General features: G+C 42.9%; 1 protein-coding gene across 1 annotated transcript in view; it reads right to left on the reverse strand.

Moving 5' to 3' along the window:
* Positions 1 to 1,850: 1,850 nt before the first annotated feature.
* The window catches only part of CCND2 (cyclin D2), a 69,581-nt gene continuing 43,697 nt past the window's right edge, over positions 1,851 to 27,734 (reverse strand). Inside the window, 1 exon segment of the mRNA XM_075603084.1 lies at positions 1,851 to 7,241. Coding sequence (XP_075459199.1) covers positions 7,086 to 7,241 — 156 coding nt within the window. The 3' untranslated portion in view covers positions 1,851 to 7,085.

Genomic DNA, 27,734 nt, shown 5'->3' on the forward strand with positions numbered 1-27,734 from the left:
TTCTCCTTCCGCTCTCCTCCCTCCTCCCTCCTGCCCCTCCCTCCTCCTCAGAGCTCGCTCTAGCCTGCTGCTGCTGCTGCTGCTGCTGCTGCTGCTGCTGCTGCTGCTGCTGCTGCTGCTGCTGCTGCTGCTGCTGCAGCAGCAGAACGGAACTTTGCATGTGAGTTACAGGCTACGGGGGAGGAGGAGGTGCTCTTCTACTGCATTCTGTGCTTGTGTGTGTGTGTGTCTGAGTGTGTGGCTGTCTGGGTGTCTGTGTGTGTGTCTCTCAGTGTGTGTGTGTGTCTGAGTGTGTGTGTGTGTGCGTGTTTGAGTGTGTGTGCGTGTCTGAGTGTGTGTGTGTGTGGCTGTCTGGGTGTCTGTGTGTGTGTGTATCTCTCAGTGTGTGTGTGTGTGTGTCTGAGTGTGTGTGTGTGTCTGAGTGTGTGTGCGTGTCTGAGTGTGTGCGCGTGACAGTGTGTGCGTGACTGACTGAGTGTGTGCGTGACTGAGTGTGTGCGTGACTGACTGAGTGTGTGTGCGTGACTGACTGAATGTGTGTGCGTGACTGAGTGTGTGTGCGTGACTGACCGAGTGTGTGCGTGTGAGTGACTGACCGAGTGTGTGCGTGTGCATGACTGACCGAGTGAGTGCGTGTGCGTGACTGACCGAGTGTGTGCGTGACTGACCGAGTGTGTGCGTGTGCGTGACTGACCGAGTGTGTGCACGTGCGTGACCGACTGAGTGTGTGTGCGTGACTGAGTGTGCGTGCGTGACTGAGTGTGTGTGTGCGTGACTGACTGAGTGTGTGTGCGTGACTGAGTGTGCGTGCGTGACTGAGTGTGTGTGTGCGTGACTGATTGAGAGTGCGTGCGTGACTGAGTGAGAGTGCGTGAGAGATTGTGTGACTGAGGGAGTGCGTGCGTGTAAGCCAAGCTGATCAAGGACCTGAGTAAGGCCGTGCGTATAGTGCCGGCGATGCCGCCCAAAAACAAACACATTGCCGCCGCCGCGTGCGCTTATAGTAAGCGCGAGAGCGGCAATGCGACGGAGCGGACTTTGGAAGCCGGGAATATTTGATTTTTCAAGGGCTGTCACCTCATGTGACAGCCCCTGAACAAATCAAATGCCCGGGAGCCCGCGCCGCCGCCGCAAAGCGAAATATAACTTTCGCTAGCGGGGATGGGTGACGTCGCCGGTCGTGGGCACTATACGCGCGGCCTAAGGAAGCCCAGCATTGTAAAACACTGTACTGTACTGTATTGTTGTCACCAAAGTCACAAATCAAAGTCCCAAAAATATATCAGTCAGTCAAATAAATGCACCTCGCCTTCATGCCCTTTCAGTAAAAATACTGTACAGTAGAAGATATGCCCTCTCCTTCATCCTTCCTACATATTTTTAAAATAATTTTCCATTCATCAATGTTGTATCTGTCAGCACTTATAGGAAAAATCAGCTGACATTAAAGATTTTATTTTAATAAAGCCTACTGTATTTATTTTGGTTACAAATGCATTATTTACATCAGTTATGCACATATATGATGATTGCAGTACAGAACATGCATTGTAAAGTGGATAAAAGGTAGTGCTTCACTTTAAGTACATTTTCGCTTTACATACATGCTCCGGTCCCATTGCGTATGTTAAAGCGAGGTATGCCTGTACTGACTTCTTTACTATTAAGTGTTTTCACCACATTTCTTAGCGATTAGAAGATGCAATACGCAAGAATTAAAATATTTTGTCTAGTAGGGTATCCATCAGGTCTCTCACACTCTGCCAAACCATTTTGTTAAGACAGTTGTCTTATTTGCTTAAGTAAAGGTCCTTTTATAGAAATACCAAGAATAAAAACAAACCAGACAGTTTAGGTCAAGGTGAGTTTATTGTCCATACAGCATACTTAATACCCTCAAAACACATTTCATGAATCCATCTTTTAAAAACTAGTGAAAAACAAACATGTTATTAATAACAACAACTTAACACTGATCAGACAAGACCTTTTAATATGTAATTAAAACTACATGGTATCAGTCTTATCCGCCATAAGAATCTCACATACTTGCTAAAAATTCACTTTTATTTTAACATAATTTGTGACTACACTTTCTACCTTCCCCTGACCATATAATTGTCCACACCATTACACAGAACATTGTGAGAATAACATTGACTTGATATGGCATCACACTTGATTAAAGCAAAAAAAAAAAGTTGCGAGAAGACTGTGCAACGCAGAGTGATTGAGGTACATTTTATTGAACATGGTGGAAAAAAATCCACTGGCCAATTTGTTTGTTGGGGACATTGAAAAGCGATTGAAAGATACGGCCAGCAGCATTTTACATAGCATCTTTATCATAACATTTGGTTATGTGTATATGTCGCCATTTGAAACACTACAGTGGCTAAGACTGAAAGATCATTCATTCCATGTCAAAGACTTGATGGGTAGACACTGACAGCAGCTGCTTATCAATTCCTTGGATGCTGGAAAGGCTTACAGTGCCTTAGATTCCACAAATGTGCTTTGGATAAAAGGCAGTATTAACTTATAAAAACGGCAAAAGATCCAAGGAGTTAATACATTTACAACTGTGTATCTACTGTTTGCCACCATCAAGGTTCACTCCTACAGAGTGATCTAAAATGAAACATTTGTGTTAGTCACAATGACCACCACACTTCATAGAGATGTGCATCATGTTTATGTCCTAAACTTTGGAAATCCTGTGTTTTTATCACTCCAGTTACAAATCAAAGTTGCTATAAAAAACAAATATGCTAAAACCCAGCCACTAATAAATATTAGGTTTTATTTCACTCCAAATGATATGCATGAAGCTGTGTTGAAATGGGTCTTTAATTTGAAGCAGCAGTATACATTAGCAGTCTTATTTTAGCCCTCAAATAGCAACACAATTCAGAAGTTCAGGCTTTGGCAACTTGTATGATACACTTCTTAAAAACATACAGGTTTCATTTTTTTGTTCTTTTAAATTAAAAACACATTTCAATGTCTAAGCAATTGCCACAAATGAGTAGCACATTCTTAACTTCCTACGTCCACGTTCTGCTTTCTACTGGTTAGTAGTACACAGATAAAAGCAACTGGATAGAAATGCCTTGTTCCTACTGGCTTAGGGCCAACCCACACGGGCTCTGTTCCCAACATGCCCAGGGAGGAAACCAGAAATCAACAAGACAGTTAAACTATTTTCTTTCTTTCATGTGGATTACAATGAATCCATAAAGGCTAGGCATAAAGGCTAGGCATTTCCTGGCACGCAATATAATACCTTTTTAATTCTAGAGTAGTTTACTATGATAATTACAGTAAGTGACATTCATGCCGCCCGGCAGTACATTTGGGGCACTTTGGTCTACGTGACAGCCTCCAAGAAAGGGGGAAAGATTCTAGGTACTCTATCACAGATGGATAGGCTGACACAGAGATTCATTTGCCCTAGATAACACAGGTGCCATGGCAGGTGTGTAACCTGCACATTTCTGTGCATAGAATCACTATGCCATAACTTCTCTATAAGGAATTGTTATGGAGCAAGCTGGATTCTTTGCAGGTTGTCTAGCAGCTGGTTTATATAGCTACATACTTTTAACACATATATATAACTCATTCATTTCAACCCAGAAATGCACCAGGATCAAAATATTGGTTTTTACGTCTAATTCTTATTACTATAAATTTTCAAACTGATGCTATGCTCACCAAAGAGCGTGAGAATGCCTACTTAGCAATATCATATGCCCAGTTTTTCTTAGCCATAAGATAGATTTTGCCTCTCCTCGTCTTATGTACATGTCCTCATATTATGTACATGCTTGTTATTCCCTTGACTCCTAAAACTAGAATATAAAAGGTTTTTATTTTTTTCCTAATTGTGATAATGACAATCTTTACTGAACATTTGGTCCTCAAATAGTAAAAATAATTCTGGCAAAGCATATGCTGCTGTTCAACCTCATTTTTTTCCACCATGGCAAGGAATCTTGAACCAGACAGGGAGCCGTGATGCTTCAGCTATCTTAAAGCAGCATTTACAGTATATTCCGGGAGGGGTGGGAGTAGGAGGAGTTCCTCCTCTCCTAAAAATGAACATTCTGCAACATGCGGAGTAGCTCTACATACATCCAAATCCCCCCAAAATGATTACATTTCCCATAATGCACTCTCAACATGCAGATCCTCGCCAGCTGGGTCCCGCGGAATGTTCTGTAAGGCGCAGTGTTAACGCGCAGTGTTAACGCGCATGACACTTTCCCATACTGGGGGTAAGAGGACATTATTGGTTGGCAATGTAAGTCAGCAGCTTCAAATATTGGTTGCTCCAATAATGTTTATTTTTGGGGTCTTGGTTCATTAAGCATTAAAACTTTCAAAGTGTGTAGTAATACTCGTTACTGGCGAACATTGCAGCATGTTCATTCTCTGTAGTCCCAAACATGAAATGATGCTGTAAATTGTACAACTGAAAAGGGGATGTGTAGCAGAAACGTGCAGACACGGATCCCAGCTGCCATTGCACCCGGCTCCCAGCGGGAAAGTGTGAGGTATTGTGAAAATGGGAACCATTTGTGTATCCAGTAAACCTGAGGTAAATATACCGTCTTTGCAGGTTGTAATAATAATAATAAAAAAAAAAAAGTCATTAACACACTATTAGAAAAACTGTACAAGGGCATTTCCAGTAAATCAAAGTACTCATATCTCCACTTAACCATCTACTTCAGGATTGGAAATTGTAAGCAGTAAAATAATATATTATAAAAATGTTTATAAAATAGCAGCACACTCAGTGAAACAATACAGCTAAGTACTGTTAATGTGAATAAGAATGAAACAAATCATACATAGCTCCTTAGCAGCGCAAAACAAATTAAAAAAAATATATATATCACTTAATCCTTTACCATCACTTCTAGCCAAACCAAACTCCATTCTTACAATTGTTTTACAAAGTACAATGCTCTTTTTCAATTGTATCTTCTTTCTTTTTTGCTTAAAAAATGCAAAGATCTTTATAAACCAAAAGCGTAACGAGTTTGTCAACTTAACACAATTGTGCAAGGAAAAAAAAATAAAAAAGTGACACCAGCTTTTTCACGCTTTAAATGTTAACGCCGTACGGCTGGCGCACACAGAACACAAGGAAAAGAAATTCAAGTACACCGATACTCATTTGTCATACGTGGAAACTATTCCATCTTGATGTTTACCATTTGTCTGTTACCAGCTATTTTCTTACACATGTATAAGTTAACCTCTCTGCTGCCAGAAGCCAGCCAGCCTATCTGACAGCAAAAGGGTTAAGATGCTTCAGGGTCATTACAAAAATGCACTTCGCTTTCCGCCTATGTATCCGGAATGTTGTAAAAGGATTGTCATTCCTGACAGGTGTCGGGAAATCCAGTGACACCATAAATTAATAAGATACACTGGGCAGTGGGGTATGTGGGTTTATGTCTGCCTGTCTCTCTCTCTCTGTGTGTCTGCCTGTCTCTCTCTCTCTCTCTGTGCGTATCTGCCTGTCTCTGTGTTGTATCTGCCTGTCTCTGTGTGTGTGTCTGCCTGTCTGGTTGTGCGCGTCTGAATGTCTGTGTTTGTGTGTGCCTCTGACTGTCTCTCTGTATGTCTGCCTGTCTCTCTCTCTCTGTGTGTCTGCCTGTCTCTCTCTCTCTCTGTGCGTATCTGCCTGTCTCTGTGTTGTATCTGCCTGTCTCTGTGTGTGTGTCTGCCTGTCTGGTTGTGCGCGTCTGAATGTCTGTGTTTGTGTGTGCCTCTGACTGTCTCTCTGTATGTCTGCCTGTCTCTCTCTCTGTGTGTGTCTGCCTGTCTCTCTCTCTCTCTCTCTCTCTCTCTCTCTCTCTCTCTCGGTGTCTCTCTGTGTGTATCTGCCTGTCTCTGTGTTGTATCTGCCTGTCTCTGTGTGTGTCTGCCTGTCTGGGTGCGCGCGCCTGAATGTCTGTGTTTGTGTGTGCCTCTGACTGTCTCTCTGTATGTCTGCCTGTCTGTGTGTATCGGTCGGTCCTAAAAGGCTGCATACTATTTGCTCAGCATAAACCATTCCATTTATCCCCTAGGAACAATTTTCAAAGTGCTTTTTCGAATGAAATGGTTTACAATAATGAAAACTGTAGATCATGAACAATACAGAATACTTTGTGGGGTGGGTGAAGAAAAAAAGAAGGTTGTGTTTTTGGAAAGGAAGGTTTCTAACGGGGTGGATCGAAGTAGCACTTTCTATTAGAGTGGCAGCAGAGTTGATATCAGCTGTAAGTTTCTCCTCTCCAGCAAAGAAGGGACAATGTGTTGCAACATTTCTTAAGACCCCATTAAATATACATTCATTACTTTGGATTGGTCCACAGTTGAATAAGCAGGATCCCCTACAGTATATGCCAGATACATACTGAAATGAACCATATTTGGAAGAAAAGTAGGGAATAAAATAAAAGAAACAATTAAAAAACCCACCAAAAATAAAACACCTGCTTTAGACAAAAATAAAGCATCTTTTTCTTCGGTAGCAGCTACCATAGACAGCAAGAGTAACCAGAACTAAACAAGAGATCCAATAAGCACCTCTCTCTAGATAATAAAAATAGACAACACAAGTTAAAATTGATCCGAAAATAATCTTCTACATCCAAAAATGGTTCAATCATGTTAGGGATCTCTCCTTACTTTGTCTCCTAGAATCCATTAGTCTTTGCAATCTAAAAAATTAAACCATAAAAACGCACACACTCACTTCCTTTGTGAAACATAAGAAGGATGTCTGCAACAACATCATCATGTAAAAAATGATGCGTACGTCTGAACCCACAAACGCAGGCTTGCAATTATTTAGCTAGGGTACATGTTATGCCTTTATAAGCACTTAATTTCAACAATATAAAATAGAACAGCATTTATCAAATATATTGTGGGATTCCCTTCCAAAGGCACCAAACACTTTAAAATTCAGGGGGGTTTTGTATTAAAAATAGCTTGAAATATTTTTTAAGAGGGAACGGATAAAAAAGGCTTTGTTCTAAAAAGAAAGAACAAGACAGACTCTTTCTGTGCTGGTCTCCTCACAGGTTGATATCTCGCACGTCTGTGGGAGTGCTGGCCTGGTCTAGTTCATCCACGGCCTTCGAGGGGTTGCTTTGTTGTGACTGCTGTCCGCTTTGCCGAAGGCTGCTTACCAGCACAGACTCGATCTGTTCTTGACAAGCTTTAAGGCAATCCTATGGAAAAACAACAAGTATCCATGACATTAGCACGATTCGGAATAAATCCCCTTAATTACATGGCTTATTTTAGTTTCTCATAAAGAACACATTTCTAAATAAATCCAGCTACCTTTGCACCAGAAAAAAAGAAACCGTGAATCTTCCCCAAAATACAAGTGCTTTTTACATGCCATTACTGCTATATATTCTGTGACTCCTTCGGTTATGTGCGGTCTTTGGTGGTGTCCCCATTGCAACACACTAGCATGATTTGCTACTGCCCACATTTCCAGAGAAGGCACGAGGGAAATGATGGGGAACGGTGTACAATAAAATGTTGAAGGAAAAGGGAAACAAATTGGAATGAGAGGTGAAGAGGCAGGAGATGTTATAACGTGGCTGCACGTACACGGACAGTCATCACTTACACAGCCTAGAAACATTGTGGCCCCTAAATACATGGGAAGAGACGCTTACATGGATGTACAATGTGAAATTACAAGAGTGAAGACGGAGACAGAATCCTTTTCATATTTGACGAGTGATGATCATCTACATAAATTTCCTTACTACCACACAAGTACTTCAATATTAGGCGATACCTTTTTTATTAGGACTAACAATTGATATTACTGTATAAGACACATTTTGCAGAGTTCTCTCTCTTCCTCAGGTCAGCCAAAAGCTTGTCTTCTAATATCAATTTGTAGTCCAACTTAAAAAAAAAAAGTATCACCTAATACTGAAGTACTCATTTACTCGCAACTGGACTAACACGGATATCTCTACTTACTTACTATAACATGGAAGAGACATAGGTTCACCTTTTGGTAACAACTAGCACCCTTTATTTTGAGAATATATTTGTAACTAGTGGGATGATGGTCAACAATTGTGCTGTGTGTTGGAATAATTCTGCTTAAAAATGAAATTCTTCTACAACTTTTAACGGGAAGTTCCACTTATACAGTTCAAACAAAATGTTTGTCTAAAACCACCTTTATTCTGATCAGTTACGTCACTGTGTAATACTCTAGTAATTTTCTGCTTTGGAGAAATATTGATGTAACCTTTTCCCCTCCAAGACTCTTATAATTGTGCCCCATTGAGAATTTCTTATTTATGTGTAATACCCTACTGGGAAGAAAAAGAAAAAGAAAAAAAAAAGATTTCTGTAAATATACTTCTATTTGAAGTTACTCTCTGGACTGTAATGAATTCCTATGTCATAGTATTCTTACCTAACTAGACACAAACATCTAAAGCAGATAATTATTCCTGGCCCTTCAAGATTGAAAGACTAAAAAAAGAAAAACATCACAAAGGGTGCATCTTCTAAAATACTTGATATTACTGTATATGGAGACACTGGCTGGCTGAAGCAAATTCTTTCTGCTAAATATTCTCATAGCTCCCCAGGAAAAATGTTATTCTTAGGAACTATAACGCATTGCACTGTTTTCCCATTTAAATAACAATATGAAAATATCCTTATCAAAATCATGTGTCTCGTTTGTGTGTCATTGCTTCCAGTTCCTGCTTGGTTTATGTAACAGTGTGGTCTTTTTATGGGGTAACACAACTACTGGGGGACATGACTGCCTAGCAGAGCGTACGCGTTTTTGTTTTTTTTATAAACAAGGACATATTTTCCCCCCTTTTCTTTACCACTCCTATTTTAAATGGCTAATAAATGTGTTTGTTTTAAAATTTCCTCTTATACAGCAAGCCAATCCACAAATAACCGCACCCCCCCTCCGGGGTTACCTGCCTGCGTTTAAACATCAGACATGTGGTGCATCAACTTTCATGGTGCAAGATAAATGAAATTCCAGAGATTCTTTAGCATTCTTTGTAGCTAGAATGGAGCTTGTGAGCTAGCGTGGGAACAAGTTTGTGTGAAGTCCTCCCCAGTCTGCTGGGTAGTTTACCAAAGATTATAAACCTGGTGATGAAAATGCCTGAAATGTGATTGTTTCTTACTTCTGAATACTTAGAAACAGGGTTTAAAATAAATAAAGAAATAATACATACTTTAATCTTAAAAAAAAATATATGAATGACAGCCGTTACATTGAATCAATAGACTCACCTTTCCTTGAAGTGTGCCTATTACACACATGAAATATATATATATATATATATATATATATATATATATATTTATATACATATATTTATACATATACACACACACACACACACACACACACACACACACACACACACACACACACACACACACACACACACACACACACACACACACACACACACACACACACACACACACACACACACACACACACACACACACACACATCTTGTTGCCTTTTTCACCCACCATAACTTAAAACGTGATGGTGTATATATACACATATACATACACACACACATATACACTAAAGAGGAGGAGCGCAAAAACCACGCCAACGTAGTGTAAACGGAATACCATTTAATATGATGTGAAGCAACAAGAAGTTATGAAACGCGTAGGATTGTAAGCAGTGCCTATCAACGACCCATCCAGTGACATCACAGCCCACGGAGACGGGCAGTATGTTTGGATGGGCTCAACAAGGACTGATTTTATTACAGATATGCGCTGAGAACTTATTCTTATACTTTTATTTTTTCACATTTTCTGTTTGGTGCTTTCATGGCCTATTGTGCAATATATTAAATTGTATTTTTCAGATGACACTATGTTGGTTGTGTGTTTGCGCTTCTCCCCAATAATCAGGAAGTAGAGGACACCCTCTGAAAAAGCAGCAGCCTATCACCCACTAGGACCGGAACTTTTTAATTGACTCATCCTTCAGTTTCCTTGGACACATGATAACTATTACGGCAGCTACTACTCCATAGGGACTGAACATTAGACATTTTTGTTATCAAGCATTTTATTTATGCATCTATCTATTTACCATCACTTGGGGGAAGTTTTCATGTATACTTGTTGTAGTATATGAATATCCCTCTCTCAAAAAAGTAAAAATCACGTGTAGATATCTCTTTCTACACATATGTATATAGCTTAGGGAAAACTACACACAAATATATGTAGATACATAAACACACACCAAAAAAGTGTAAAAACAAAAACTTCATATATGTGTGTAAAAAAAAAATAAGCTTTAATATAATTAAAATTATAAACAGTAACAAAAGTCCCAATGTTCTGCAGGTAAAAGACAACCGCAGGTAAGAGACAACCGCAGGTAAGAGACAACCGCAGGTGAGAGACAACCGCAGGTGAGAGACAACCGCAGGTGAGAGACAACCGCAGGTGAGAGACAACCGCAGGTGAGAGACAACCGCAGGTGAGAGACAACCGCAGGTGAGAGACAACTGCAGGTGAGAGACAACTGCAGGTAAGAGACAACTGCAGGTGAGAGTCTCCATGTACGTAATCAGAGCTCCACTGTACCAGGATTGTATAAATCGCAGGAGAGAGTCTCCATGTACGTAATCAGAGCTCCACTGTACCAGGATTGTATAAATCGCAGGTCAGAGTCTCCATGTACGTAATCAGAGCTCCACTGTACCAGGATTGTATAAATCGCAGGTGAGAGTCTCCATGTACGTAATCAGAGTTCCACTGTACCAGGATTGTATAAATCGCAGGTGAGAGTCTCCATGTACGTAATCAGAGTTCCACTGTACCAGGATTGTATAAATCGCAGATGAGAGTCTCCATGTACGTAATCAGAGTTCCACTGTACCAGGATTGTATAAATCGCAGGAGAGAGTCTCCATGTACGTAATCAGAGCTCCACTGTACCAGGATTGTATAAATCGCAGGAGAGAGTCTCCATGTACGTAATCAGAGCTCCACTGTACCAGGATTGTATAAATCGCAGGTGAGAGTCTCCATGTACGTAATCAGATTGCCAATGTACCAGGATTGTATAAATCGCAGGAGAGAGTCTCCATGTACGTAATCAGAGTTCCACTGTACCAGGATTGTATAAATCGCAGGTGAGAGTCTCCATGTACGTAATCAGAGCTCCACTGTACCAGGATTGTATAAATCGCAGGAGAGAGTCTCCATGTACGTAATCAGAGCTCCACTGTACCAGGATTGTATAAATCGCAGGTGAAAGTCTCCATGTACGTAATCAGATTGCCACTGTACCAGGATTGTATAAATCGCAGGAGAGAGTCTCCATGTACGTAATCAGAGCTCCACTGTACCAGGATTGTATAAATCGCAGGAGAGAGTCTCCATGTACGTAATCAGAGCTCCACTGTACCAGGATTGTATAAATCGCAGGAGAGAGTCTCCATGTACGTAATCAGAGCTCCACTGTACCAGGATTGTATAAATCGCAGGAGAGTCTCCATGTACGTAATCAGAGTTCCACTGTACAAGGATTGTATAAATCGCAGGAGAGAGTCTCCATGTACGTAATCAGAGCTCCACTGTACAAGGATTGTATAAATCGCAGGAGAGTCTCCATGTACGTAATCAGAGCTCCACTGTGCCAGGATTGTATAAATCGCAGGAGAGAGTCTCCATGTACGTAATCAGAGCTCCACTGTACCAGGATTGTATAAATCGCAGGAGAGAGTCTCCATGTACGTAATCAGAGCTCCACTGTACCAGGATTGTATAAATCGCAGGTGAAAGTCTCCATGTACGTAATCAGATTGCCACTGTACCAGGATTGTATAAATCGCAGGAGAGAGTCTCCATGTACGTAATCAGAGCTCCACTGTACCAGGATTGTATAAATCGCAGGAGAGAGTCTCCATGTACGTAATCAGAGCTCCACTGTACCAGGATTGTATAAATCGCAGGAGAGAGTCTCCATGTACGTAATCAGAGCTCCACTGTACCAGGATTGTATAAATCGCAGGAGAGTCTCCATGTACGTAATCAGAGTTCCACTGTACCAGGATTGTATAAATCGCAGGTGAGAGTCTCCATGTACGTAATCAGAGCTCCACTGTACCAGGATTGTATAAATCGCAGGTGAGAGTCTCCATGTACGTAATCAGAGTTCCACTGTACCAGGATTGTATAAATCGCAGGTGAGAGTCTCCATGTACGTAATCAGAGTTCCACTGTCCCAGGATTGTATAAATCGCAGGAGAGAGTCTCCATGTACGTAATCAGAGTTCCACTGTACCAGGATTGTATAAATCGAAGGTGAGAGTCTCCATGTACGTAATCAGAGTTCCACTGTACCAGGATTGTATAAATCGCAGGAGAGAGTCTCCATGTACGTAATCAGAGCTCCACTGTACAAGGATTGTATAAATCGCAGGAGAGAGTCTCCATGTACGTAATCAGAGCTCCACTGTACCAGGATTGTATAAATCGCAGGAGAGTCTCCATGTACGTAATCAGAGCTCCACTGTACCAGGATTGTATAAATCGCAGGAGAGAGTCTCCATGTACGTAATCAGAGCTCCACTGTACCAGGATTGTATAAATCGCAGGAGAGAGTCTCCATGTACGTAATCAGAGCTCCACTGTACCAGGATTGTATAAATCGCAGGAGAGAGTCTCCATGTACGTAATCAGAGCTCCACTGTACCAGGATTGTATAAATCGCAGGAGAGAGTCTCCATGTACGTAATCAGAGCTCCACTGTACCAGGATTGTATAAATCGCAGGAGAGAGTCTCCATGTACGCAATCAGAGCTCCACTGTACCAGGATTGTATAAATCGCAGGTGAGAGTCTCCATGTACGTAATCAGAGTTCCACTGTACCAGGATTGTATAAATCGCAGGTGAGAGTCTCCATGTACGTAATCAGAGTTCCACTGTACCAGGATTGTATAAATCGCAGGAGAGAGTCTCCATGTACGTAATCAGAGTTCCACTGTACCAGACTGTATAAATCGCAGGTGAGAGTCTCCATGTACGTAATCAGAGTTCCACTGTACCAGGATTGTATAAATCGCAGGTGAGAGTCTCCATGTACGTAATCAGAGCTCCACTGTACCAGGATTGTATAAATCGCAGGTGAGAGTCTCCATGTACGTAATCAGAGTTCCACTGCACCAGGATTGTATAAATCGCAGGTGAGAGTCTCCATGTACGTAATCAGATTGCCACTGTACAAGGATTGTATAAATCGCAGGTGAGAGTCTCCATGTACGTAATCAGAGTTCCACTGTACCAGGATTGTATAAATCGCAGGTGAGAGTCTCCATGTACGTAATCAGAGCTCCACTGTACCAGGATTGTATAAATCGCAGGAGAGAGTCTCCATGTACGTTATCAGAGTTCCACTGTACCAGGATTGTATAAATCGCAGGAGAGAGAGTCTCCATGTACGTAATCAGAGTTCCACTGTACCAGGATTGTATAAATCGCAGGTGAGAGTCTCCATGTACGTAATCAGAGTTCCACTGTACCAGGATTGTATAAATCGCAGGTGAGAGTCTCCATGTACGTAATCAGAGCTCCACTGTACCAGGATTGTATAAATCGCAGGTGAGAGTCTCCATGTACGTAATCAGAGTTCCACTGTACCAGGATTGTATAAATCGCAGGTGAGAGTCTCCATGTACGTAATCAGAGCTCCACTGTACCAGGATTGTATAAATCGCAGGTGAGAGTCTCCATGTAAGTAATCAGAGTTCCACTGTACCAGGATTGTATAAATCGCAGGAGAGAGTCTCCATGTACGTAATCAGAGTTCCACTGTACCAGGATTGTATAAATCACAGGAGAGTTTCCATGTACGTAATCAGATTGCCACTGTACCAGGATTGTATAAATCGCAGGAGAGTCTCCATGTACGTAATCAGAGTTCCACTGTACCAGGATTGTATAAATCGCAGGAGAGAGTCTCCATGTACGTAATCAGAGTTCCACTGTACCAGGATTGTATAAATCGCAGGAGAGAGTCTCCATGTACGTAATCAGAGTTCCACTGTACCAGGATTGTATAAATCGCAGGAGAGAGTCTCCATGTACGTAATCAGATTGCCACTGTACCAGGATTGTATAAATCGCAGGTGAGAGTCTCCATGTACGTAATCAGAGTTCCACTGTAACAGGATTGTATAAATCGCAGGAGAGAGTCTCCATGTACGTAATCAGAGTTCCACTGTACCAGGATTGTATAAATCGCAGGAGAGAGTCTCCATGTACGTAATCAGAGTTCCACTGTACCAGGATTGTATAAATCGCAGGTGAGAGTCTCCATGTACGTAATCAGAGTTCCACTGTACCAGGATTGTATAAATCGCAGGAGAGTCTCCATGTACGTAATCAGATTGCCACTGTACCAGGATTGTATAAATCGCAGGAGAGTCTCCATGTACGTAATCAGAGTTCCACTGTACCAGGATTGTATAAATCGCAGGTGAGAGTCTCCATGTACGTAATCAGAGTTCCACTGTACCAGGATTGTATAAATCGCAGGAGAGAGTCTCCATGTACGTAATCAGATTGCCACTGTACCAGGATTGTATAAATCGCAGGTGAGAGTCTCCATGTACGTAATCAGAGTTCCACTGTACCAGGATTGTATAAATCGCAGGAGAGAGTCTCCATGTACGTAATCAGATTGCCACTGTACCAGGATTGTATAAATCGCAGGTGAGAGTCTCCATGTACGTAATCAGAGTTCCACTGTACCAGGATTGTATAAATCGCAGGAGAGAGTCTCCATGTACGTAATCAGAGTTCCACTGTACCAGGATTGTATAAATCGCAGGAGAGAGTCTCCATGTACGTAATCAGAGTTCCACTGTACCAGGATTGTATAAATCGCAGGTGAGAGTCTCCATGTACGTAATCAGAGTTCCACTGTACCAGGATTGTATAAATCGCAGGAGAGTCTCCATGTACGTAATCAGATTGCCACTGTACCAGGATTGTATAAATCGCAGGTGAGAGTCTCCATGTACGTAATCAGAGTTCCACTGTACCAGGATTGTATAAATCGCAGGTGAGAGTCTCCATGTACGTAATCAGAGTTCCACTGTACCAGGATTGTATAAATCGCAGGAGAGAGTCTCCATGTACGTAATCAGATTGCCACTGTACCAGGATTGTATAAATCGCAGGTGAGAGTCTCCATGTACGTAATCAGAGTTCCACTGTACCAGGATTGTATAAATCGCAGGAGAGTGCCTCCATGTACGTAATCAGAGTTCCACTGTACCAGGATTGTATAAATCGCAGGTGAGAGTCTCCATGTACGTAATCAGATTGCCACTGTACCAGGATTGTATAAATCGCAGGAGAGAGTCTCCATGTACGTAATCAGAGTTCCACTGTACCAGGATTGTATAAATCGCAGGAGAGAGTCTCCATGTACGTAATCAGAGTTCCACTGTACCAGGATTGTATAAATCGCAGGTGAGAGTCTCCATGTACGTAATCAGATTGCCACTGTACCAGGATTGTATAAATCGCAGGAGAGAGTCTCCATGTACGTAATCAGAGCTCCACTGTACCAGGATTGTATAAATCGCAGGTGAGAGTCTCCATGTACGTAATCAGAGCTCCACTGTACCAGGATCGTATAAATCGCAGGTGAGAGTCTCCATGTACGTAATCAGATTGCCACTGTACCAGGATTGTATAAATCGCAGGAGAGAGTCTCCATGTACGTAATCAGAGCTCCACTGTACCAGGATTGTATAAATCGCAGGTGAGAGTCTCCATGTACGTAATCAGATTGCCACTGTACCAGGATTGTATAAATCGCAGGTGAGAGTCTCCATGTACGTAATCAGAGTTCCACTGTACCAGGATTGTATAAATCGCAGGAGAGAGAGTCTCCATGTACGTAATCAGAGTTCCACTGTACCAGGATTGTATAAATCGCAGGTGAGTCTCCATGTACGTAATCAGAGTTCCACTGCACCAGGATTGTATAAATCGCAGGAGAGAGTCTCCATGTACGTAATCAGAGTTCCACTGCACCAGGATTGTATAAATCGCAGGAGAGAGTCTCCATGTACGTAATCAGATTGCCACTGTACCAGGATTGTATAAATCGCAGGTGAGAGTCTCCATGTACGTAATCAGAGTTCCACTGTACCAGGATTGTATAAATCGCAGGAGAGAGTCTCCATGTACGTAATCAGAGTTCCACTGTACCAGGATTGTATAAATCGCAGGAGAGAGTCTCCATGTACGTAATCAGAGTTCCACTGTACCAGGATTGTATAAATCGCAGGTGAGAGTCTCCATGTACGTAATCAGAGTTCCACTGTACCAGGATTGTATAAATCGCAGGAGAGTCTCCATGTACGTAATCAGATTGCCACTGTACCAGGATTGTATAAATCGCAGGAGAGAGTCTCCATGTACGTAATCAGAGTTCCACTGTACCAGGATTGTATAAATCGCAGGTGAGAGTCTCCATGTACGTAATCAGAGTTCCACTGTACCAGGATTGTATAAATCGCAGGAGAGAGTCTCCATGTACGTAATCAGATTGCCACTGTACCAGGATTGTATAAATCGCAGGTGAGAGTCTCCATGTACGTAATCAGAGTTCCACTGTACCAGGATTGTATAAATCGCAGGAGAGTGCCTCCATGTACGTAATCAGAGTTCCACTGTACCAGGATTGTATAAATCGCAGGTGAGAGTCTCCATGTACGTAATCAGATTGCCACTGTACCAGGATTGTATAAATCGCAGGAGAGAGTCTCCATGTACGTAATCAGAGTTCCACTGTACCAGGATTGTATAAATCGCAGGAGAGAGTCTCCATGTACGTAATCAGAGTTCCACTGTACCAGGATTGTATAAATCGCAGGTGAGAGTCTCCATGTACGTAATCAGATTGCCACTGTACCAGGATTGTATAAATCGCAGGAGAGAGTCTCCATGTACGTAATCAGAGCTCCACTGTACCAGGATTGTATAAATCGCAGGTGAGAGTCTCCATGTACGTAATCAGAGCTCCACTGTACCAGGATCGTATAAATCGCAGGTGAGAGTCTCCATGTACGTAATCAGATTGCCACTGTACCAGGATTGTATAAATCGCAGGAGAGAGTCTCCATGTACGTAATCAGAGCTCCACTGTACCAGGATTGTATAAATCGCAGGTGAGAGTCTCCATGTACGTAATCAGATTGCCACTGTACCAGGATTGTATAAATCGCAGGTGAGAGTCTCCATGTACGTAATCAGAGTTCCACTGTTCCAGGATTGTATAAATCGCAGGAGAGAGAGTCTCCATGTACGTAATCAGAGTTCCACTGTACCAGGATTGTATAAATCGCAGGTGAGTCTCCATGTACGTAATCAGAGTTCCACTGCACCAGGATTGTATAAATCGCAGGAGAGAGTCTCCATGTACGTAATCAGAGTTCCACTGTACCAGGATTGTATAAATCGCAGGTGAGAGAGTCTCCATGTACGTAATCAGAGTTCCACTGTACCAGGATTGTATAAATCGCAGGAGAGAGTCTCCATGTACGTAATCAGAGTTCCACTGTACCAGGATTGTATAAATCGCAGTAGAGCGTCTCCATGTACGTAATCAGAGTTCCACTGTACCAGGATAGTATAAATCGCAGGTGAGAGTCTCCATGTACGTAATCAGATTGCCACTGTACCAGGATTGTATAAATCGCGGTGCACGAAACGCGTAGGTGTTGCTTTTAACCTGTAAGCTGCCCATGTGATCTTAATAAATTCTATTTTTCTATGGGAGTTACCCGTGAATGATCCTTCGTTTTTTTGTCCTGCTTTAGCTGTGCTTCGTTGCATGTAGACTTTGCTTGGATTGCATACATACATGTGTATATATTGTACGCTAAATGAGATCTCATTGACAAATATATTAAATATATTAAAACAGATTACCCCAAACTTGTGAAAAGTTTTGACTTTTACAAAATAATCAAGAAATGACACTGAAAAGTAGAGTATGCGTCATCCTCGGGTTCTAATAAATTTAGAAAATGGCAAACATATGGATTTTTAAAACTTGGGATAGTTATATTTAGTCTTAAAAAGACTGATTTTGTCCTGCAGACACACACACATGCACGCACAAAATACACACGCACAAATTACACACACACGATACACACATACAAGATACACTTACCTTGGGGGGTGTATCCCACTCGCGGCTGCGGAAGTTGGGCCCGACTTTTGCTGCGGACCGACACGAGAGACCCCCAGCAGCTGTCAGCAGTACTGCGGTGAGCTACTCACTGGCAGCCGGTGAGATACCGGGAGCTCGTGATGGACGTGTTGGAGACCCTGATCAACGCTGTATTATCAACTGGCTGACCAGACTGTCAGAGGCACCAACAAAAGGCTTGGTGGGCACCATGGTGCCTGCGGGTACCGCGCTGGGGACCCCTGATCTATGTACTGTGAAGGTGTTAGATAGGTTAGGGCTGGGACCCGCTGCGCCCGGCGGCGCTGGCGGCCACACGAGAGTTCCCCACCAGCAGGGGAATCCTCCCGAGCCGGTCCCGGTCCCCCCTGGCTGCACAGCTCACTACACGCTGTGACGCGTCAGCCGCTAGGGGATTCAAGAGAATTGTAATCCCTAGCGTCGACGCGTCACGTGGTGTGGCTGTGAGCCAATGAGGAGGGGAGGCTTTGGGAGGAGGAGAGGCTTCGGGGAGCGGGGAGGAGTGTGGAGGAAAAGCAGCGTGTCTGTCTGTGTGTGTGCGTGAGTGCCTCTCTCTCTGTGTGTGTGTGTATGTGTGCGTGAGTGCCTGTCTGTGTTTATGTATGTGTGTGCCTGAGTGCGTGAGTGCCTGCCTGTGTGTGTGTGTTGCTTTTGATTACCTTCCATCAGCAGCCTCCCCCTCCCGCTCCCTACAGACCGCATATCGCGGTCTGTGTCTGTCAGCGCCCCGCCTGTCTGCAGTGCGGGCGCGCTGACTGAGGGAGCGGGGCCTTAGCCTTACACTGTAGCCTAGATGCATGGATTCCACTTGTGGGGTTGGCTTTTCTGATCTTGCAGTAAGTAAAAAACTACCATTCAATAGAAAATATGCATTTCCATAACATTCTTTTAAATGCATAAACATAGCCACTGGTGTGATATGTATGTATATGTATATACATAGAGTGAGAGAGGGCGAGAGAGACAGTTACAGGTCTCTGCTGAGGTGAAATCGTTGCAGAATACTAGCGGTTCTACCAACACAGATTTACACCTTTATCACCGCACAATCCTGACTTTGTTACTACTTTGATGCAAGTTTGATTTTTTTTTTTTTTTTTTTTTTTAAGTTTGTTGCTAACTATAGTCAAGTTTGAAGTCTTGGCAATCGTTAATGGCCATTATGGTCTAGTCTCATGAAAAATCCCCTTTATTAGTAGTGCTATGTGTCATTGTACAAATTACCATCACTGTGTGCATTTGTGAATATCTACATGGCAGAGACTTATTATGTCTATAATATAATATGTATATCACCAGAGACATGGCAAGTGCTACAATTACAGATTAGAATGATCACTACATCTATAACACTATTGACTACATTGATTGATCATGGTTGGCATGGTTATATAATCTACCAAAAAGATCAGATGAGCAGCTTTCTACCATTAGAAACCGTGTATGGTCTTAACAGAACTCACTAATTCATTTTGTTAAAAAAAAAGAATATGACAAATTATTTCTGTGGTGAACAGAAAGTAGCGTTGAAGTTTTGGACACCATTAGGAATTTCCTCTGGGAGTACAGGAAGTCATGAGGAGTGTAGCAGGAATTCCAGGGGCTTGAAGGGAAAAAAGTCTGAAGCTCGCTGCCAATTTTTAACTGCCATGTACACAGCGATCATCACCAGCACTTAAAGTAATGTTTCTGTACTAAACGATGAAGTGTCTTCAGCTACCTTGTTGGGAACTGAACATGTACATTAACCGGATGCCTGAAGCTTAATTTCAACCACACACATTAATGGGAGTGATTAATCGTATCCATGGCTTCCAATGTAGCATTTAAAGCAGCAATTGTTCATACCAAACATGCCTTTCACCACAGCTTCTTATGCCCTGGTGAAAAACTAGTGTTTTTCTTGCTTGTTTTAAATGTTTGATGTATAATCTTAAATGTAGGTATAAACATGGATGCCTTCGGGATCATTCACATGCGTTGGAAGTGGCGGGGTGATAGAAAAGTCTTTGTTTTAGATAGAGATCAAAATGCTTGCAAATCCAAACCGTTCCAAAAGACCCTGTGCTACATAAAAGGTGTTTCATGGCATTTGTGGAAAGATTGAAAGGTTCTCTCTTTCAGGGCAGAGGGAGCCCTTACTGTATGTCCTATCCAGCAAAGGGCCTTACTTTATTAAATACACCAGATTATGAGCCAGACTATTATCCCCGAGCCACTGGCACACAGGGTAACAGTTACCGGGTTATAGTGACTGATCCCAAATCTATTCCTGCTGCTCCAACACGAAGACCAAGCACTTTAAGTACATTTTCCACTTCAAGATTATTTTTTAATTGTTTAACTATTAAATTAAATGAGTGAATTTATCCCTAGATGAAAACACAGAAATAAAAACAATAATATAGGAAAAATATATTTGATATGAACAAATGCAGCGCTGCGCAGTCCCAGGCGTCTCTGACAGGCGCACTGCGGCACTAACCTTACTGCCTTCAGTCAGTCAGAACATTTACATTCAAATGTCACTGTGTTTGTTCCTGAAACCCCACCTTTTGGTTATTTTAAATTGACAGAAATGTAAAGTTATGATGTGTTTAAGTCGCTTAAACAGAGTGCATGAAAAAGATTCCATTTCCTGTAACATGCAGTTATCAGTGAAGCGTAGCGCCTGAAACAATCACTTAATGTCCTGTTCTCAAATCATTCCTAAATGAAACAATAGAGCACGCCTGTGATATAGGGGATGCAACAATAGCGCACGCCTGTGATATAGGGGATGCAACAATAGCGCACGCCTGTGATATAGGGGATGCAACAATAACGCACGCCTGTGATATAGGGGATGCAACAATAGCGCACGCCTGTGATATAGGGGATGCAACAATAGCGCACGCCTGTGATATAGGGGATGCAACAATAGCGCACGCCTGTGATATAGGGGATGCAACAATAGCGCACGCCTGTGATATAGGGGATGCAACAATAGCGCACGCCTGTGATATAGGGGATGCAACAATAACGCACGCCTGTGATATAGGGGATACAACAATAGCGCACGCCTGTGATATAGGGGATGCAACAATAGCGCACGCCTGTGATATAGGGGATGCAACAATAGCGCACGCCTGTGATATAGGGCAGCGGTGCGCAAACTGTGGGGCGCGACCCCCAGGGGGGGCGCGACACTGCCGACGGGGGGCGCGGGGTTTACAGAGGCCCCGCGCGCTTCCCGAAGGCACTTAAATTAAGTGCCGGGGGAGCTGCAGGGCCTCTGTAAACCTAACTTACCGTGGCTCCGGCGGCTTCCTCCCTGCGGCGCCATGGCAACGCGGCGTCAAAATGACGCTGCGAGGTCATGTGACGTCACGTTGCTATGGCAACGTGACGTCATTACGCTGGAGCGCGGGTAAGTTGGGGTTGGGGGGGGCGCGGGAGCGAGGGGACAGCCGTCAGGGGGGCGCAGGGAAAAAAGTTTGCGCCCCCCTGATATGGGGGATGCAAAGTGACTCTCAGGTTACGGTTAAGTGTTCCATTATTTCACCATATGAGATGTGAAATGGAAGAAAATGTGGTTGCCATATTAACCCTGCAACGGTCTTCCTTCTTTCCTTAAAACATGCAGCTTAATTTCTTGCACACTTGATAATGCCAATAACACCTTTGTGATAGGAAAATTCAGTAGTGCATCGAAGTCAGATGTTATTACGATACATTTCTCCGTAACACATGGGCTGACCCAGTCACTGGACTTTTGTCTATCTTTATTTCTTTACATTTCTTGCTGCTGGTACTGGTTCGAGAGGAGCAGGGAACTCCAAAGCGGTCACAAAGTTCATATAGGGGGAGTGCGGCTGTCCCTGCCGAACAATTCCTCACCACGATATGTTCCTAATGTTTCAGATTTGTATTTCTGCAATGATATGAAGCACAATGTTTTGGGGGCTGAGGCCTTCGTCAGGAATCAATCAGCGTGCTGAGCTGGAACACGCATCTGCTCATGTCATTGCAGAAATAAAATCATATTGTGATGATGAATTGTGCAGCGTGAGTGTGGCGCGGAGAACGGCGATCCTCCTATACATTTCTTCGTAGGGACAGTATGCGAGAAAAAGTGCTATACACCCGTCTCACTCCATATGTTATCTTTTTGTTTCCAATTAAGGGTACAGTCCTAAATAAGATTAAATTAATGACAGTACTATGTTTAAGTAAACCTAAGTGACGGAGGCCTTAATTAAAAAAGATATAATAATTACACACAAGCATACTTAAATACATTTGAACGTTTAACATATTTTTCATTTGAGTGAGTCTAAAGGATCAATTAGCAGTCAATCTTTTTGTTCCACCCCAATTGTAATAAATCCGACTGATACCTGCCCATTCCAATACCCAACCACTGTAAATAAAGGGCACAGGATAAGTGGGAGAACGCAGACGGTAAAGTGCTAATTAAAACTCAGGTTAAACCTTTGAAAATACCTGTATGTGTTTGATTGCATTATTCCTATAGGTTATGAAACGGCACCTTAAAAATGTAGGTTTTAAAAAGTAATGAAAAGTAGGAAAACATAAAAGTCAGCTATCGTAATTGTGGCCACCAAAATTGAAACTATGTTGCTTTCTTGTCTCTGCTTCACGTTTGCGTTAAGGAAGCGATTCACTAACTCCCTTGAAGCAGTAATTACATATTTAAAAACGAAATTACTTAAAGCATGAACTAATTTGCAGAGAATTCTGATGAAATTATTCATGTTGCATTAAACTTTAGGTCCCATTAGCACGCAAAGAGTTAAAACAATGAATGATAATTTATAACTAATTCCAGGGTTTATTACAAAACGCCATAAATCAGACATTTCACACAAATTGGCTCACTAGAATAAAAGATGGGAGGTCCATAAACACGGAGAGTCATTCCCAGCTCGCTAGTATTTTGGTAGTACAAGTTTGCTTAAATCTTTTTTATTTTTATTATTATTATTATTATTAATGGTATAAACAGAGAAATTAGCACAGAAAATAAAAATGTGTAATTTTGAAGAAAGGGTTCGATGGTCTCCGGAGATGGTCACCATATGCAGATGCGGCAACTGTTATTCGAACAAATCTCGAAATGGAATTTCGAGATATGCCTGTGATCCTCAATAGTTTTGCTGGGGAAGACTAATGGCCCATCGGATAAACACAGCAGGGGTCCCCGATCACGTGACGCGAGACATTTCCATGCATAAGGGATACCGGCACCCCATAATGGGGCCTGTATCTCGGGAAGTACGGAAATCAATGTGGTTCAGCTCCGGAGACCCCCTGCTACATTACTGTAATGTTTAAAATTAAATATCTAGTAAGCACCAATACACAACCCACCCCCTGCCCCCACATACTGGAAAACCAATATTTATTTTTATAGACACAGGATTAATACCACAGGCCGGCGGTGGTCCCCACGGGTGTCGACAGGCCCCACAATGCACCCCGCGGGGTACCCACGGGTGTCTGGGGGCCTCCCGGTGGTCACTGGAAATGTCTCGCGTCATGTGATCGTTCACCCCCCCTCCCCACTGCTCTCATATAAAGGTCCCCCCCTCCCCACTGCTCTCATATAAAAGGTCACCCGCCATCCCCACTGCTCTCATATGTACAGGTTACACCCCCAACTGCACAAATATATATATATATATATCCAATAAAGAAAATCACTTGTGAGCACATTCACATGTCTTAGGCCTCGTCCAGGGTTCCGGCGGGCCGTCAGGGGGCGTGTCGGGGGCGGGCTAGTGACGTCACTGAGCTGGTTCGCCCTCATTGGGCGAACCACTCACGTGACCGGCCCTGCGCTCCGGCAAGCGCATGATTTAAAAAATTACCTAAGACCTACGCTTCCGCGCGCTTGCGGAAGCGCAGGCGAGCCCCTACTAAAGCCGCTCTCATTGCGGCTGTAGGGGCTCACAGGTAAGTGCAAGCGCGCCTCAGCACGGCTCAGCGCGTAAGCGCTGACCATGCCCGAGGCCTTAGACAGGTCTGCAACCCTGCCCTTCAACCATTATCACCCAGCATACAATGCTCCCACCGCAGCAAGGGATTCTGGGAAATGACATTCACCCTTTTTCACCCACCATAATGTGATATAGTAAACCTACACAGCCTAGAAATATTTCAAAGCAAGTATAAACCAACCTCACACTGATGATACTCATCAAGGCTGAAACATGTCTGTGAGTGCTTTGCACTTGCTTTGCTAGTCCCAAAACCAAAACACAGCATATCAGCACAAACACCTCATACCAACTGTCAAGCACGATGGTGGAGGGGTGATGATTTGGGCTTGTTTTGCAGCCACAGGACCTGGGAACCTTGCAGTCATTGAGTCGACCATGAACTCCTGAATACCAAATGATTCTAGAGTCAAATGTGAGGCCATCTGTCCGACAGCTAAAGCTTGGCCGAAATTGGGTCATGCAACAGGACAATGATCCAAAGCACACCAGCAAATCTACAACAGAATGGCTGAAAAAGAAAAGAATAAAGGTGTTGCAACGGCCCAGTCAAAGTCCAGACCTCAACCCATTTGCACCACTGTACACACACACACACACACACACACACACACACACACACACACACACACACACACACACACACACACACACACACACACACACACACACACACACACACACACACACACACACACACACACACATCTCATGAATGAAGACGGGTGTATGAGATTGTATTTGCTAGTCTCACACATGGGCCCATATTCTGCTAAAGACTGAACAATTTTTTATTTATTAAATCATTACTCAAAATAACATTCTCAGATTTCTTCTACCGAGCCATCTGAGGCTGTTTTTAGAACTCATTAAAAAAAAAAGAGCTAATTATGCTATTAATATATCACATTTATCTTGCTACAAAAATCTCTGTTGCCTGTAAGAAATGCCCTTTGTCAGCTGGGGTAGAATGCATCTGCTGTGCTTTCCATAGGGACAGGCATCAAACCAGAAGACTGTAGTCTGCTAGTCCATGAGACGGAAACAAAAGTATGTGAGCTGGAGCTCATTACATGGGGGCCCTTACTTCCTCTGCTAGCTGGCTCACCCTCACAGCACTGCACCCTTCTCTACATTTATCAATGGGCCGACGGAACTGTACTATTAGCATCCAGTGTAACTGCCTCACCCCATTGTCACCACACACGCACAGCACTCACTGGGGAACAAAAAGCTGAATGAACTTGGAGCAGCTGCCAGATCAGGCAAAGAGAACTTAGGAAACTATCTCATGCTTCCTTTCTCTTGGGGTTATTTTGTCTGCTGTTTCCTTGCATACTAAAATACGGCCTGAAACAAATAAGGCAGAATAGTGAGGGAGTCCTGCAGGCTACACAGCTATCACTAATAGGTCTAATAATACTACAATTTTTCTTGTTCAGAGCTGACGGTGTACGCAGTACTGTATATAGAATTTTGCAGGCACAATGAGTTCCTGCCCCACAGAGCTTACGATCTAATTTTCATGTCTGAGACAGAAGGAGATTGCGTGACTTGCCCAAGGTTATAAGGAGCTGAAACTATCCATATCCCTCTGCAATTCCTTAACACACCCTAGCACTGCCAAATGCAGCACGCTTTTAGCGGCAGGCAAAAGGTACACATCTGCTATCTGCTCTAAGCGCACACCAAGCGCACGCCACAGCTTCATGCAAAGTTACCTACCTGTGTTATAATGAACCTGCTACTTACCTCAACTGTTCTTCACTGATGTTTCATGTAAATGTTACTCTCTCTATCCAAACAAACTCATCCAAATATCATTATACAACCTTATCTACTGAATGTTGGAGAACGCTGAAATCCAGAACAGCAACCACCGCTCATTCTAATGGCAAACTTCGCAATCTTACAGCCTGCAAACAATTACAGGCATACCCCGGTTTAAGGACACTCACTTTAAGTACACTCGCGAGTAAGTACATAGCGCCCAATAGGCAAACAGCAGCTCACGCATTCGCCTGTCATCACATCCTGAACAGCAATACCGGCTCCCTACCTGTACCAAAGCTGTGCGCAAGCGGGGAGACTATAGAGCCTGTTACACATGTGTTATTTACATCAGTTATGCACGTATATGACGATTGCAGTACAGTACATGCATCGATAAGTGGGAAAAGGTAGTGCTTCACTTTAAGTACATTTTCGCTTTACATACATGCTCCGGTCCCATTGCGTACGTTAATGCGGGGTATGTCTGTGTTACATAGTTACATACATGCTCCGGTCCCACTGCGTATGTTAATGCGGGGTATGCCTGTAGTTACATAGTTACATACATGCTCCGGTCCCATTGCGTACGTTAATGCGGGGTATGCCTATGTTACATAGTTACATACATGCTCCGGTCCCACTGCGTACGTTAATGCGGGGTATGCCTGTAGTTACATAGTTACATACATGCTCCGGTCCCATTGCGTATGTTAATGCGGGGTATGCCTGTACTCACATTTTTACTTATACTGTTACTCTCTTTTATTTTTATTTATTTACACAAAATGTTTTACCGGGAAGTAGTTACCTCTCGTTTTTAAATATGTCCTGGGAACAATACATGGTTACATTAAATGAACAGAGTTATACAGTCAATTCACAGACATTGCATGGACACATAGTTGGAAAAATCGGTACAGGGGATAGAAGAGCTGGTGAGTTTCAGATTGAAATAGAGAAGCTTTAACATCACCAAACATGAGCGAACGGCAGCAAACGGCTCACACATTTTGGCTGTCCTTCAACTGCGCCAAAGGCTGTCAACCTTTGGGGCGACGCAGATGTACACTGAACAGTTTCAGATTAAATGCAGGTGATATTTAACCGTACCCAGGCCCTCCCTTTCAACTCTGTCCCATACATCTGATAATGCCCCTTTCAAGTTCCAAAAAGGTCTGTCGCGCATATAAATATCCGGAGTCTGCTGCCCAAACTGGATGAACTAAGAGCATGGTGCCTTTTGCATAAACCCAAAGCCATCACTCACAGAAATATGGCTAACACCTAAAACCCTTGATGCAAATATCGTCATTCAGGGATACTCCATTTCTAGAAAAGATAGGTATAAGAGAGGAGGAGGGGTGTTAGTTTCTATTGAAGAAGCCTTCCAATTTCCCCTACTAAATTGCCCCCCAAGCCCACCCACTTTTGAAATCCTAGTTGGCAAAATGTGTCTCCCCTTCTCTATGCCCAGGACATACTTGAAAACGAGAGGTAACTCTCAATGTATTAATCCTGGTCAAATATTTTATAAATAAATAAACTCTCTAAGCCCCTTCTTATTGCTGGCATCTACCGCCCCCCTAAAGCCCCACTACAATTTCTGACTGATATCACTCAGTGTCTTGTCTCAATTTCCTCTCTG

The sequence above is a fragment of the Ascaphus truei genome, chromosome 5, assembly GCF_040206685.1.
Source record: "Ascaphus truei isolate aAscTru1 chromosome 5, aAscTru1.hap1, whole genome shotgun sequence".
Taxonomy (NCBI): Eukaryota; Metazoa; Chordata; class Amphibia; order Anura; family Ascaphidae; genus Ascaphus; species Ascaphus truei.